Source organism: Ammospiza nelsoni, chromosome 19 (assembly GCF_027579445.1).
Source record: "Ammospiza nelsoni isolate bAmmNel1 chromosome 19, bAmmNel1.pri, whole genome shotgun sequence".
Taxonomy (NCBI): domain Eukaryota; kingdom Metazoa; phylum Chordata; class Aves; order Passeriformes; family Passerellidae; genus Ammospiza; species Ammospiza nelsoni.
Genome location: NC_080651.1, coordinates 11402609 through 11417480, shown reverse-complemented (window position 1 = coordinate 11417480; position 14872 = coordinate 11402609). Strand labels below are relative to the sequence as shown.

The window sequence follows — 14872 nt, the reverse complement described above, 5'->3', positions numbered from 1 at the left end:
GCCCGCTCCTGGTGCCACTCAAGCCCACGGCACTGGTGCCCACCGCTGTCCCCACGTCCCACGGGATTCCCAGCCCTGCCCAGCCCTACCCAGCAGCTCCCGATGCCACCGCGACGGGTGACACGGGCACTGTCGGGGTGCAGAGGCGGCAGCGACCCAGGATGGCCTCGGGGGTGACGGGGGTCCTGGAGGGTCCCGTGTCCCCGAGCCGGGCCGTGGTGGGACACGGAGGGCCCCGGGGGGGGGGTCTGGCTTGGGGGGGCCGTGCAGGTGACCCCCGCATCCCCCGCGTCCCCGGGGACGTCCCGGCCGCACCCCCCGCCCGGCCACGGCCCCGGGGCCGCCCCCAGCCGTGACTCAGGGAGGGCAGGGCCGGGCAGGGAGGGGCGGGGGCGGGAGGACCAGGAGGAAAAGGAGGAGGAGGAAGAGGAGGAGGAAGGCACCACCCCCGGCACGCCCCGCCGCCTGGTGTCCGTCTGTCTGTCCGTCCCTCCGTCCGTCCGTCCGTCCCCGCTGCCCGTGCGCAGGGGCGGAGTGAAGGGATGGTGGTGGGATGGTGGTGGGATGGTGGTGGGATGGTGGTGGGCGGGTCCCACCTCGCAGGTCCCCGATTCCCCTCCTGATCCCCCAGCGGACCCCCCGAGCCCCTGCCCTGACACCCCCGGGCTGCTGGGGCAGGGTTGAGCCCCCCCATCCCTCTGCAGCTCCCTGCCGGGGACTGGGACCCCCGGGGTACCGCCACAGCCCCCCCCGTACCCCTCCCTGGATGGACACCAGGAGGGGCTCCCCCCTCAGAGCCCCGACACTCTCTGACCCCCACCCCAAGACCCTGCCTGACCCCCCGGGGCTGTGGGGCACGGCTGAAGCCCCCTCCCCCCTTCCCCTCTGCCAGCCCCCCACCAGTGATGTGGGCTGGGGACCCCCTCTGGCAGCCCAGCACCCCCATTTTCCATCCTGGTGTTGGACGGAAATCGGGGGGACGACCACCCCGAGGGGTCGCCCACCCCAGCCCCCTGCGGGGTTGTCACAAGCACGTCCGGTCCCAGCAGCCCTCCGTGGGGAGGGGTCCGGCTGTCCGCAGGCCGGGGGGACACAGGGACACGCTGTGCCCGTGGGGCAGCGCCCGGGGCCCCCCCGAGGGGAACCTGACCCCGCCGGGGGTGGCGGGGGGGCCGGCGTGTATAAATGCCGCTCCCGGCCGCGCTGCCGGGCAGGTGCCGGCGGGCACCCACCGAGAGCCCCGCGGCCCCCCCGGGCCCCCCGGGCCCCCGACCCATTTATTCCCCCCTCGGCGGGCCCCGAAAGCCGAGCCGGCTCCGTTTCGGGGGTCAGTTACAGCGGGCGGGCGGGCGCGGCTCGGGTGTCGCGGCTCGGGGGGCCTCGGCACCCCCCGGCGCGGGCAGCGCCAGCCCAGCATGAAAAAGTCATGAGCAACCAAAGCTGGGGCTGTGTGCGGGAACAATAACCGGGCACCGGGCTGACACCGGAGCCGCAGGGCCCGGGGGACGGCGGCGGGAGCCGGAGCGGCACCGCCACGGCACGGCCGGACCCCGGCACGGGGGTCGGGGCATTTCGGGGGACCCGGCTGGTGACAGAGCCCGTCCCCGTCTGTTCCCCAGTAGAGCGTGGGCGAGGCCGGGGGTCCCAGCAGGGCTGGGGTTGGAGTGGGGACTGTCCCCTACTGTCCCCTACCCCGCTGTCCCCTCCTGTCCCCATCCCCTCCTGTGCCCCCCAAGGGCCGGACCCTCATCGGACCCTCCTCTCCGCCATGAGCTCCGGGCGGGCTCAGCCCCGAAGGAGCCCACGCCCCTCGGGGGCGTCCGTGACCCCGATCCACAGCTGCAGGAGGGATTTGGGGCCACAGGACAGATGGAGGCCAAGGGCCCCAAAGCAGGATAAAAGGTTTACACTAATCAAAATGCCTGGCTAATTGGAAAAGGCGCTTAGGGGCTGGCCGGGAGGCGGCGCGGCTGGAGGTGACCCGCTGCTGAATCAGAGGGGCCGGTAACCTTAACCCGCCGGCATCGGAACGGATACGCCGGCCCGGATCGGGTTCCCACCCAAGTTTTCCACCCGCGGCTCCGCCACAGCAGGACGGGGCCGCGGCGAGGGACGGTGGCGTGGCCGGGGGCTGCCGCGGTGCCCCCTCGCCCGGGCGCCCCCGGTGCCCATCGCAAGCCGGCCGCTCTCTAATCCCACCCGCGGGTGACCGAACGGGTCTCAGCCCCCTCGGGGCCCCGTCCCGCTCCGTGGGTCCCGGGCAGCGCAGCCGCCCCTGCCGCGGGCGCTCCGTCCGGCCCCGCCGCGACGCCCGGGCTCGGCAGCGCCGGGGAGCCCCCGCCGGCCCCCGGGGGCCGCCCCGCCTCGGCGGAAGATGCCAACGAATGGGATCCACCAGGTGCTGAAGATCCAGTTCGGGCTGATCAACTGCGAGAGCCGCTACCTGACGGCGGAGAGCTTCGGCTACAAGGTGAACGCCTCGGCGCCCAGCCTCAAGCGCAAGCAGATCTGGACGCTGGAGCAGGATGAAGCCGACAGCTCCATCGTCTTCCTCAAGAGCCACCTGGGCCGCTACCTGGGCGCCGACAAGGACGGCAAGGTGCGCTGCGAGGCGGAGCAGCCGGGCCGGGACGAAGGCTTCAGCATCATCACGCAGTCGGACGGGCGCTGGGCGCTGCAGTCGGCCCCGCACCGGCGCTTCTTCGGCGGCCGCGAGGACCGCCTGTCCTGCTTCGCCCCCAGCGTGACCGAGGGCGAGCTCTGGACCGTGCACCTGGCCATGCACCCCCAGGCCAACCTGCTGAGCGTCAGCCGCCGCCGCTACGCGCACCTGAGCGCCCACGAGGACGAGATCGCCACCGACAGCAACCTGCCGTGGGGCGTGGACGCGCTCATCACGCTCTGCTTCCAGGACAAGAAGTACAGCCTGCGCACGGCCGACGAGCGCTACCTGCGCTGCGATGGCACCCTGGTGCCCGAGCCCGGCGCCGGCACCGGCTACACCCTCGAGTTCAAGGCGGGCAAGCTGGCGTTCAAGGACTGCGACGGGAAGTACCTGGCGCCCACCGGACCCACCGGCACCCTCAAATCCGGCCGCAGCTCCAAGCCGGGCAAAGATGAACTCTTTGACCTGGAGGAGAGTCACCCCCAGGTGGTGTTCACGGCGGCCAATGGCAGATATGTCTCCATCCGGCAGGGTAAGAGCTCCCCACACCCATTCCCTGCCCGCCCAGGGACCCCCACAGCTCCGTGGGAGCACCCCTGGGACCCCCACCCTGGGGCAGGCCCCACAGCAGCAACCCCACAGGGCTGTGCCTGCCTGGGGAGGATCCTACAGCCGCATCCTGGGGACATGGGGGACCCCAGCCTGGCTGCTGGAGAGGGACATGGGGGTCCTGTGTGCCTGGGGGGGCTGAGGTCAGTGAGGATGGAGTGGGAGCAGCTGGGGAGGAAGGTGTGGGTGTGGGTGTACACACGTGTGTGCATGTGCAGGACTCTGTGGGCGTGCACAGGGCTCTGTGTGTGTGTGAACACGTGCAGGGGTGTAGGTGTGCACAGGTGTGTACGTGCGCGCACACACACACACACACACACACAGAGGTGTGTCACACTCTGTGCAGCATCCACAGGGTCACACGTGTGCCTGTGCACGCCACACATGATACCCTGTGTGCACACATGTGTGTAGAGCCAGCAGATGTGACCACAGGTGAGCAGAACTCCTTGTTGGAGACCCAAGGGGACCCCAGGTGCCCCCCAGGGACAGTGCCACCCCTGTGCCAAGCAGCTTAGTGCCGGGTGACGAGGGGGACCAGCTATAAATAGGGGTTTGTGACCAGATGGACACGGCGGTGACAAGCTGATTAACCAGCCCAATTAGCACAATTGTTCGCAGGAGGATTTGGGGGCAGGGGAGGGTGGCCATGGTGGTGATGGGTGGGGTGGGACAATGGCTGCAATGGGATTGGTCCTGCTGGCCAGGGCAGGATCGCTGCCAATGGCCACAGCGGGATCAGTGACCGTGGACAGAGTGGCTTTGGTGACAGGAGCCAACGGAGTGGAACCGATACCCATGGCTGGAACAGGATGGGTGCCAATGGCTGGAGTGGGACAGTGACAATGGGCTGGAACTGGTCCTGATGGCCTGAGTGGGACTGGTGACAATGGCTCAGTGGGATCAGTGCCTGTGGCTGGGTTGGGATTGGTGACAGTGGTCACAGTGGGGTCACTGACGATGACTGGAGTAGGACCAGTGCCAACTAGTGCCAAAGTGGGATCGGTGACCATGGCCAGACTGAGGCTGCTGCCCAGGGCCAGGACAGGACCAGTGCCAGTTTCTGGACCATGAATGGCTCTGATGGCTGGAGCGTGACCAGTGGTCCAGAGCAGGACCAGCACCAACCTCCACTCTCCCCCAGGTGTGAATGTCTCTGCGAACCAGGATGAGGAGCTGAACCACGAGACCTTCCAGCTGCAGATCGACCGTGACACCAACAAGTGCAGCCTCCACACCAACACCGGCAGCTACTGGACCCTGGTGGCCCACGGGGGCATCCAGGCCGTGGCCACCGAAATGTGAGTGAGGCTGCAGTGTGGGATTCAGAGATGGTTTGGGGGGACGCAGGCACCCCTAATTCACGCTGTCCCTCTGCCACCAGCGCTGCCAACACCATGTTTGACATCGAGTGGCGCGGGCGGCGCGTGGCCCTGCGCGCCAGCAACGGCCGCTACGTGTGCACCAAGAGGAACGGGCAGCTGGCGGCCGTCAGCGACACCGTGGGTGAGTGCTGGGGGGCACGGGGGGGACCGGGGGTGCCCCGGGGTGCTGAGGGCCGCGTGCTGCGCAGGGGAGGACGAGGAGTTCACTCTGAAGCTGATCAACCGGCCCATGCTGGTGCTGCGGGGCGAGCACGGCTTCGTCTGCTACCACCGGGGCTCCAACCTGCTCGACTCCAACCGCTCCGTCTACGACGTCTTCCACATCACCTTCAGCGACGGCGCCTACCAGATCCAAGGTGGGTGGGCTAGGGGGGGCTATGGGGTGGGTGGGCGGTCCTGGGGGTCCATCCGGCCCGCTCTGACAGCCCCGGGGCTCCCCGCAGGCCAGGGGGGCAAGTACTGGTACGTGGCGAGCAGCGGCTCGGTGTGCAGCGACGGGGACCTGTCCGAGGATTTCTTCTTCGAGTTCCGGGAGCGGGGCCGCGTGGCCATCAAAGGGAAGAACGGGCGGTACCTGCGCGGGGACCCCGCGGGGACCCTGCGAGCCGACAGCGAGTCCGTGCTGCGGGCCACGCTCTGGGAGTACTGAGCCACCCCCGGAGCCCCCCCCGCGGCCACCCCCCTGTCCCTGTCCCTGGCAATGCGGGGTGGTGGCAGCTGTGTCCCCCCCCCGCGACTCACGGCATTAAAGTCACCTGGATCGTCACACCGAGGCACCATCACCTCGTCCTCCTTCCCATGGAGATCCAGCCCTGCTTCCCTCCCAGGAGCGCACAGACCCCGTGGAAGGGGCTGATCCGGGGGCCAGGGGGACGCAGGGACCCCCAGGGCTGCCACACGGGATGGGGGGGTCAGCAGAGCAAAGCCACAGCAGGCAGGAGCCCGAGGGGGCTGCTCCTCTGCCAGGCTGGGGGAGCAGGGGGTGGCAGTGGGAGACCCCCACCCCGAGAGCGGCCAGGACCCTCGGGGAGGACGGAAAGGAACAGAGCCAGGCACGGGGTGAGCAACAGGATCGTTTTCATGGCAGACGACAGAGTTACAGACAGTGGAGAGGTGCGGGAGGGGCCGCGGCCGGACCACGCCGCACCGGCATGGAGATACGAGATCATTTATAGAAACAACGGGGGAGCGGAGACCCCCTCCCCTGCCCAGCAGAAAACGGGGCTCCCCCGGGCACAGCACCCTGTTTGTCCTGATCCTGAAGGCGGCTCGGGGGGCTCAGCCCGCGGCCGGCCCGGCTCGGCTCGGTACGGCCACTACACTACCACGGATCCACAAGACAGCGCGGCCCCGGGGGGCTGCCCCGGCCTGGCCGGGCTGGGGGGCGGCGGGGCAGGGCTGGGCCAGCCCAGGAGACCCCGCTCCGCCACCGGAGCCCCGAGACGCCCCCGGTGCTGCCGACAACACGACCACGAAACACGCACAGACACACCCCCCGCCAGACCGGCCACCGGCCCCGCTCCTGCTCTGGTGGGCTGGGGTGAGGTGGGATGGGGGGCTCTCCCGCGGGCCCCCACCCCGGCCGGCGGGGTTTGGGGCGGGCTGGCCGCCCCCCGCTCACAGCAGGACCAGGCTGGGGTTCCGCAGCTGCCGGTAGATGTTCAGGAGCTTCTCGGTGGCCGTGGCAGAGCCCTCAGCCCCGTCCCCGGCCAGGCTGGGCTGGTCCCGGAGCGTCCGCGCCTCCTTCAGCAGCATCTGCGGGAGCGGGGCAGGGTGAGGGACGGGCTGGGGGTGGGGTCCCCACGGGGAGGGAGGGAGGGGATCGGGGGGCTCACCTCGTGGTTGGCCTGGATCTGACGCAGGTACTGCATGCGGAGGTCGGGGGGGCCCGAGCCCTGCGCCGCCTGCTCCAGCACCAGCGCCTGTGCCAGGCAGGGAGGGAGGCAGGGAGGGGGCTGGGGGAGCTGGCAGCACCCAGCCCCAGGGACCCCCAAACCCAGGGACCCCAATCCTAGGAGCCCCAGCCCCTGGGAGTCCCAGCCTTGGGAGCCACGGCTCCAGCAGCCCCCAGATCCTGGGAGCCCCATCCTTGGGAATTCCCAATCTCAGGGCAGCCCAAACCCCACATCTGGCACCCCCAGATGCTGGTCTGTCACACCATGGCACCATAGAAACACCCCCACTGCAGCCCAGGCTCCATCCCAGGGGGTTTGGGGTCACTTGGGGTGCCCCTAGCCCAGGGGGGTACCTGTATGCGCCGGATGACGGCGTGGTGTGTCCTGCACATGTGGGCCAGGGATGGGCTCTCCATCAGGATCTCCACAGCCTGGATGGGACCTGCAGGGCTCAGGTCATTCATGGCCACCTGGACAGTGAGAGCAGTGTCACTGCCAGGGGGCCAGAGCCCCTCCCCACAGGCACCAGGCTCCCCAGAAGGCTCCAGACCCCCCCAAACCCTCCCACCCTCTCAGGAGCAGTTGTCCCCAGCCTGGTGCTACCAGGTGAGCCCTGGCAGAATGAACACTGTCACTCATCACCCTGGGGACATCTGAGATCTCAGGTGCAAATCCACCTGTGCCAGGTACCTGGCGGCCCCTCAGGTGGGGTCAGGCAGGAGAGCTGGGCAGAAATCCCTGTTTTCCCTGTGCCTTTAGAGGGGAATTCTGCATGGGGTGGATTTACAACCCAAACCCACATCCCAGTGCATTTTCTAGAACCAAAGAAATGGGAACATGTGGAGAGGGAGGGAAATGACCACAGCCTTTGGGAAGCCCAGGGTTGGGGGAATGGAGTGGGAATGCTGCCTGTGCAGCCCAAGGGAGGGGCTCAGAATGGCATGGCCATGCACCCACTCATCTCCCTGGCTCCAGGAAGGAGCTGCCTTTGTGGGATGGAGCTTCCCTGCAGGATGACCCATTCCTTGGCTCAGGGCTAACCCATTCCTTGCCTCTCTGACGAGCAGCTGGACGTGGGCACCGTCGGGTGCCGTGCCACACACCGATGCCACCTCCGTGCTCAGCGCCTCGGCCCCGGGGTTCTCAGCCAGCAGCCAGCGCAGGGTGGCACAGCAAAGTGGGACATCTGGGGACCAAAGCACAGAGCAGAGATGTGACACTGCTGACAGTGTGTGCCTGAGACAGCCCCTGAGGGAGCAGGGGTAACAGAGGACCCCCCTACATTGGGACACACAGAGTTGTGTCACTGCCACGTGTGCCAAGGCTGTGCTGGGGGCAATGGGGTCACACAGCCCTCTGTGCCCAAGGGAGGGGCTGTGACAGTGCCACCCTGCCCCAGGAGCCCCTCTGTCACTGCTGGGATGCTCCTCTCCAGGGACCCACCTGTTGCCGAGGTTTTGAGAGCACTTTTCAGCAGCTCCGAGGACACCCGGATGGACGCTGCCGAGGGGGGCAGGCTCTCCTCTGCCGGGGTTTGCCCCTCCTCGGGCTCAGTCTGTTCCCGGGACACTTTGAGGAAGGTCTCCACAGGGTCTGAGGGGGCAGGAGGGGCGCTGGGCCCGGGGGGGCTGCTCCCGAAACGCAGGCACTGGAGCATGTCAATGGTGCATTGGCTGAGGGGCAGGCAGATGCCCTCCCTGTCCGGGGACAGCAGGGGCGAGTCGTCGGGCAGGAAGTCATCCAGGTCCTCGGAGGAGTCGGAGCCACTGCCCAAAATATCCCTCAGACTGTAGTAGAGGGCACAGGAGATGGTCAGAGGCAGGTCCAGCTTGGTGTCGGCAGCGGGGCCGAGGGGCAGCGTCAGCTCCCGCTTGCTGCCAGGGAGCAGCTGGTCAATGGGGAAGGTGAAGGTGGTGGCCGAATCCACGGATTCCTCCTCTAAGGCACAGGGGCTGGCCAGGAGCTGGACACAGAGGGTCCAGCCCTCCTCCAGGCTGTACTCGCTGCAGTTCTCCAGCAAGCAGGAGATGGTGACGGTGTCCTGGAGCAGGAGGCAGCTCCAGTTGGCAGTGACGGTGCAGGCGATGGGCTTGTGGCCCTCCTGGCTGGAGAGCAGCGCCGCGCTCACGTTCATCACCTGGTTCAGGCTGGCCAGGGCTCGGTTCCTCTGGTCCACAGCTTTCTTCAGGAAGGACACTCTGCAAGGACAGTGTGACAGGGATGGAACAACAGGAGGGACACCGGGATGGCGCTGTGCTGCCAAGCTGAGCTGCTCCTGGCGTGATCCCACCACAGGAAACCGCCAGCTTCTCTGCCATGGCAGCCACAGATCCATGTTCCATCGGAGCTGAGCCTGTGGAGCGGCTCAGGACAGCCAGACCTCAGGAATACCCCTGTGGATGGAGGATGGAGGGGGGCTCACCCACAGCCCCTCCCCACACAGCCAGCCACGGAGGATGGAGGCATGTGCCTGCCCTGCCTGTCACTGCCGCCTTGGCACGCGTGGCAGGCGCCTGGCACCCTGCCTGTGCCACCTTCTGCTGCCATGGCTGCCGCTGCCAGCCCGCCCACGGCACCGGGGGTGGCTGTGCCATGGGAGGGGGCTGCCCTCAAACACTGGTTTTATATTATCGAGCCTGGGGGGGCTTCCCAGCCAGGAAAGGTAAATGCTGGAGTGGTTTTCCAAGAGAAAAGCTCGAGGAGAGATGGGGGTGTTCAGCCTGGAGAAAAAAAGGCTCCAGAGAGACATTAGGGCCCCTCCCAGTGCCTAAAGGGGCTCCAAGGGAGCTGGAGAGGTACTTTGGACAAGGGCCTGGAGTGAAGGATAAAGAGGAACAGCTTTCCACTGCCAGAGAGCAGGGTTAGATGGGATATTGGGAAGGAATTGTTGTCTCTGAGGGTGGGCAGGGCCTGGCAGAGGGTGCCCAGAGAAGCTGTGGCTGCCCATGGATCCCTGGAAATGTCCCACGTGGGTTGGATGGGGCTTGGAGCAACCTGGGATAGTGGAAGGTGTCCCTGCCCATGGGGGTGGAATGGGATGAGCTTTAAGGTCTCTCTTACCCAAACCATAATTAATTACTGGCAATGACCTGCACAACCCTGAGCTTGATGCCACCTTTACCTCTCTGAGGTGTCCCCAATCCCCGACAGCAGCTCCTTGATCCTCCGGCCGATCTCAGCTGGGGTCAGCTCCACGTCCGGCTCCTCGGGGCTGCACAGCCCACAGGACACCAGGCGGCCCTTGGCCGACAGGGCCAACAGCTCCGACTCCCCTGCGGGCACAGGCAGGGGGGTCAGGGGCCAGGAAGGGAGCAGGGCCTTCCTGGATGGCTGAGGTGGGGGGCACAGGAAGCAGCATGGCACTGCTTCCTGAGGGAAGTGGGATGTGATGGAGACAGACGTGGATCACCACAGCACAACCTGCTCACACACAGAGCTCTGAGAGGGGACACCACCCTGTGCCTGGCCAAGGGCAGCAGCACCCAGCTGTCACACAGGGGACCTGCTGGTGGCACAGGCTCTGTGGGCAGCCAGTCCAGAGGCACACTGAACACCTCATTTTGGAGGAAGCCTGATCTGAACTGGCTTGGGGCTGCCCCACAGCTGCCAGGGCTGGCCACCTCCTGCAATGCCAAGCTGAGGGACTGGGAATGAGCAGGGATGAGCAGGAATCACAATGGACAAGAACAACTTACAAAACCAAGGCGAGCCAACAAAGATGAAAGATGGAGCCCCACCCACCCCACACAGAGCTGGAAAGAGAGGAGAGCTGAGATCCCACCCTGCTGCCCCCAGTACCTTCTGAGGCCCGGGAGGACAAGGAAAGCGCCACCACGCTACAGATACTCAGGCTGGCCGGGGACAGCACGGGGGGCAGCACGCCGGCGCCGCTCTCCGTGTCCTCGGGGTCCGAGGAGTCGCCCGCCCAGTCCAGGTCCACGGCGGAGATGTCGGAGTGGGTGCTGTAGTACATGCGGGAGCCGCTGCCGCAGGCCGCGCACAGGATGGGGCCCCGCAGGTAATACTCCCTGAGCTCGGGCACCGTGGCCTCCTCCCGCTGATCCGCCTTCACCGCCACCATCTTCCCGTAGTGGCCCACGGCCACCACGCAGTCACAGCCGGGCTCGCCCGCGGGCGCCTCGGTGTCGGTGTCGTCGTCATTGTCGTCGTCGTCGTCGTGTCCGCGCCGCTCGGTGCGCAGCGCCCCGATGAACACGATGGGCTCCTCCAGGTGGTGCAGGATCTTCACGGGCGGCGCCGGCGTGGACACGTCGCGGCAGCCGTCGGCGGCGGGCGAGGAGCTGAGGGCTTTGAGGGGCACGGAGCAGAGCTGCCCGTCCGGGAAGCCGCACAGGATCATGGGCGACTCCAGCATGGCCACGTCGATGCCGAAGAGGAGGCTGAAGAGGGGCTCCTCCAGCACGAAGCCCCCCGAGCACCAGAGCCCCTGGGTGCCGGGCGCGGCCGCGCAGCACAGCACGGGCAGGAAGCAGGAGGGCGGCGCGTCCCCCGCGCCGTCCCCGGGAGGGCTCCCGGGGCAGAACTCCACCTGGCTGACCTGCCGGTACGGGGGCCCGTCCTGCTCCGGGCGCGGCAGCTCGTGCAGCCGCATCCACCACTTGCCCTCGTCCTGGGCCAGCGTGATGACGAAGGTGCTGAGCAGGGTGAACATGCTCAGGCTGGCGTCGGGGAAGATGCAGGCGTCCGCTTCCACCGGGAAGACGCCGGAGGGGCCGTTGCTCTCTTGGCCGTCGCCGTCCGTCTGCTCCATTAACCTTTGGGAAAACAGGGAAGAGCTCTGAGCCAAGGCGAGGGGAGCAGCCAGCGTGTGCCTTGGCCGCCTCTTTGCCCGGCCCTGGGAAGTGAGCTCCTGCAGGAGAGCTGTTAGCGCCGGCAGAGACGGATCCAGAGCCTGACAGGCAGGGCAGCCCTGGGATGGGGTCACCCCTGCTCACCTGCTCTGCTGCTCCAGGGACACGCAGTAGATCCCGCTGTGGGCACACAGGATGTAGAGCTGCCGGGGCTGGGGCAGCAGCTCCACGTGCCACACCTGGTCAGGGCAGCGGAACACGGCCTGGCAGGGGGGACACAACCAAATGTCACCTCCCACGGCACCCGCGCGGGCGGCTGGGACAAGGCGGCTCCCTGCAGAGGGGGATCCACAGCGGTTTCCAGGGACAAAGGGATCCCTGGGCAGCACCCAGCTGGGTGTTCCTGGGCTGGGGGGTGGGAGAGGGGCTGAGGCAGCCTGTCATTCCCGCTCCCTGAGGGGAAGGAAAACAGGGAGCAGGGTACGTGCTCTACTTTGCCGAGCGGGAGCGCAGTGTGGGAGGCAGATCCCGCTCATACAGCGGTGGATTTCTTAGAAATGGTAATCAGAACAAATTAACAAAGGCAGCAGCGTGTCAGTCAGGGCGCTGTGACAGCGGGGACAGCAGCCAGGCCTGGGGGAGAGAAGCCCCTGTGCAGTCGGTGTGTCCCACAGGACTGGGAGAGGGGCCAGCTGGCAGCACCCCCAAACCCCAACAAACCCCACAGCAAGGGGTGCTGCTTGTAGGGTTTGTTTGTTGGATGCTGACAGAGGGAATCCAGGGGTAGGGAAAGGGCTGTCCCCACGGGATGGGGGGCACAGTGAACCCCTACCCCACCAAGCCCCTCACCTTGAGCACTTTGCCCTCCTGGTCGTACACGTAGACGAACTCGGTGCCGTTGGAGAGGTAGATCTCGTTCTCGTGGCACAGCACCCGCGGCTTGCCTGCCACCAGCCCCCCCACCGGGCAGCAGAATCCGGCCAGGTAATCCACCCTGTGCCCCACCTGCGCCATGGTGCCGGCCTGGGGGCGTGGGGAGGGGACACCGAGGCTGTGAGGGGCTGAGCCGGGACCCCCGAGTGGTGGGCAGTGTGTGCTGACGCAGCCCTGCAGACCCCTGTGCCCCACAGCCCCTTCCCCCCTGACTGAGACCCTCAGACCCAGCCCCACAAGTAGCCCCCTCCCAAACATCAACCTCAGCCCCCCAGTCCCACCTCCACGGCCCCCAGACCCACCCAGATCACACTCCTTGTACCCCAGACCCACCCCAGATCCCCCTCATCACACTCCTTGTACCCCAGATCCTCCAGACCCACACCAGATCCCCCACATCACAGTCCTTGTATCCCACACCCACCCCCGACTACCCCACATCATGGTCCTTGTACCCCAGACCCTCCAGACCCACCCCAGATCCCCCACATCACAGTCCTTATACCCCAGACCACCCCCGACCCCCCCACATCACAGTCCTTGTACCTCAGAGCCCCCAGACCCCCCAAGATCACAGTCCTTGTACCTCAGACGCCCCCCGACACACCCCCATCACATGCCTTGTACCCCAGACCCTGTCCCACAGCCCCCCCATACTGAGACCCCCCCCAGCCCCTCCCCAAGCCCAGCTCCCCCTGGCAGCCCCCCACCCCGGACCCATCCCCGCCCAGCCCGCAGCCCCCCACCCAAACCCCCGCCCCTCTGCCCCCCATCCCGCCCCCCCAATCCCTCCCGGAGGGGCCGCGGGTACCGGGCGGGGGGCGCGGGCGGCTCCGCTTTACGGCTGCGCGGCGGCCGCCGCAATGGGCGGGGGGGGAGTTTACGACAGGCCGTAAAGCGGCGCGGGACGGGGGGGCGGTACCGGCGGTCGGTACCGGGAGGGGAGGAACCCCCGCCCCATGAGTGACCCCCCTCCCATCCCGACACGGTGGGAGAAAACAGAGAGGCGGTGCTGGCGACAGTGGCTTTATTGAGAGACAGAGAGAGAAGGGCCGGGTGCGACCCGCGAGGGGGGCAGAGACCCCCCCCGAACTGACCCTGACCCACAGGGATAGACCCCCCAAAAGTCTGGCTGAGCCCCCAGGCGATGACCCTGAGCCCCCCGGCTTGAGACCCCCCCCAAGTGATAACCCTGAGCCCCCCGGCTTCAGACCCCCAAGCGACGACCCTGAGCCCCCCAGCCTGAGCCTCCCCAAGTGATGTCTCCGCACCCCGTTTTACTGAAACCTCCCCAAAATGATGCACCCCACCTGAGCCCTCCCAGCCCTGCCCCTGTGTCCCCAGCCTGGCTGGTCTGAGCCCCCCCAAGCCCTGCCCCTGTCCCCCAGCCTGGCCGAGCCCCGGGCCCGGGCGGGGGTCTCTCACGGCGGGGTCCCGGGGACCCTCCGGGGGTTTTGGGGGACCCCTCCCCGGCGCGGGGGCCCTGCAGCGCCCCGGGCCCGGCTCAGCTGCTCCACGGAGGCTTCGAGGTGGGCGAAGCGATCCGAGAGCCGGCCCAGCTGCTCCTTCAGGCCGCGGAAATCCCGGTACAGCTCATCCAGGGCCCCCGAGAGGGCCGGGATCCTGCGGGCGCGGCGCCGTGAGGGGAGGGACCCCCAGAAAGCCCTCAAGGACCCCCAGAAATCCACGAGGGACCCCAAATATCCCCCCAGGGACCCCGGCCCCTCACCGGCCGTAGTCGGGCAGCACGGTCTGGTGGTCGGACAGCAGCAGGTTTCTCAGCTGGGAGGTGATGGCGAATTTCCAGTTGTCCAGCACCAGCGTCAGGTTGGCGCAGCCCCTCGCCGGGGGTCTCTGGGCTGGAAGGGCCGAGCTTGCACAACGAGCAGCCCCCAGGAGCACCCAGCCCCGGAGCCCGGGCCCACAGCCGGGCCGTTCCCCGTGCCCAGCCCCGGTGCGAGGGGTCCCGAGGGTGGGAAGGGAATTACCGTCAGCTCCATCGTCCCACGGCGCCGGCCGCCGGCCCGGCCTGGCCGCGCAGCCCAGAGCGGCGAGCAGCAGGAGGAGCAGCAGCCGGGCCATGTCCCCGTGTCCCCCGGGGCTGCTGTCCCTCCCCAGGGCAGGTGCCACCTCCCCGGCCCCGCTGCCGCGGCCGCTCGCCGGGCTGCGCTCCCCTCTCTGGCTCCCGCCGCTCCCGCTCCCCCTGCTCCAGCCTGGGGCTGGCACCGGGCCCGGCCGCACGCGGCTCCGGGGCTGATTGCAAACAGACCGCGGACACAGCCCGGACACACAGCCCCGGCGGAATGCGGAGCGGCCCGGCCCGGCCGTGATGGAGTGCAGGTGGCACGGCCACGGGGAGCAGGGTGCCCCGGTTCCCGCGGGGAATGAGGAGCGTCCCGGCAGGTGACAAAGGACGGGAGGCTGTGTCCCCCTGTTCCAGCTGGGAACATGGAGCATCCTGGTCCCATCCTGGCACAGATGACACAGCAGAGGTGGCACCGTGGTGGGGCACACTGTCCCCACATTCCCATTGGGAACAGAGCCAGCCTCACCCGAGGTGACAGAGTGCAGGAG

General features: G+C 67.8%; 2 protein-coding genes across 2 annotated transcripts; one reads left to right on the top strand and one right to left on the bottom strand.

Moving 5' to 3' along the window:
- The first annotated feature begins 1941 nt into the window (after positions 1 to 1941).
- FSCN2 (fascin actin-bundling protein 2, retinal) lies at positions 1942 to 5308 on the top strand. Its single transcript, XM_059485971.1, has 5 exons — positions 1942 to 3197; positions 4419 to 4575; positions 4659 to 4780; positions 4848 to 5015; positions 5103 to 5308. Exons 1-5 carry the CDS (start codon positions 2375 to 2377, stop codon positions 5306 to 5308), a joined length of 1476 nt encoding a protein of 491 aa, XP_059341954.1. The 5' UTR covers positions 1942 to 2374.
- A 411-nt stretch (positions 5309 to 5719) lies between these two features.
- On the bottom strand, positions 5720 to 12379 carry FAAP100 (FA core complex associated protein 100). Its single transcript, XM_059485859.1, has 9 exons — positions 12215 to 12379; positions 11510 to 11628; positions 10353 to 11329; positions 9676 to 9826; positions 7998 to 8752; positions 7607 to 7740; positions 6908 to 7024; positions 6495 to 6581; positions 5720 to 6414 (listed from the first exon to the last, which is right to left on the bottom strand). Exons 1-9 carry the CDS (start codon positions 12377 to 12379, stop codon positions 6277 to 6279), a joined length of 2643 nt encoding a protein of 880 aa, XP_059341842.1. The 3' UTR covers positions 5720 to 6276.
- Between the last annotated feature and the right edge of the window lie 2493 nt (positions 12380 to 14872).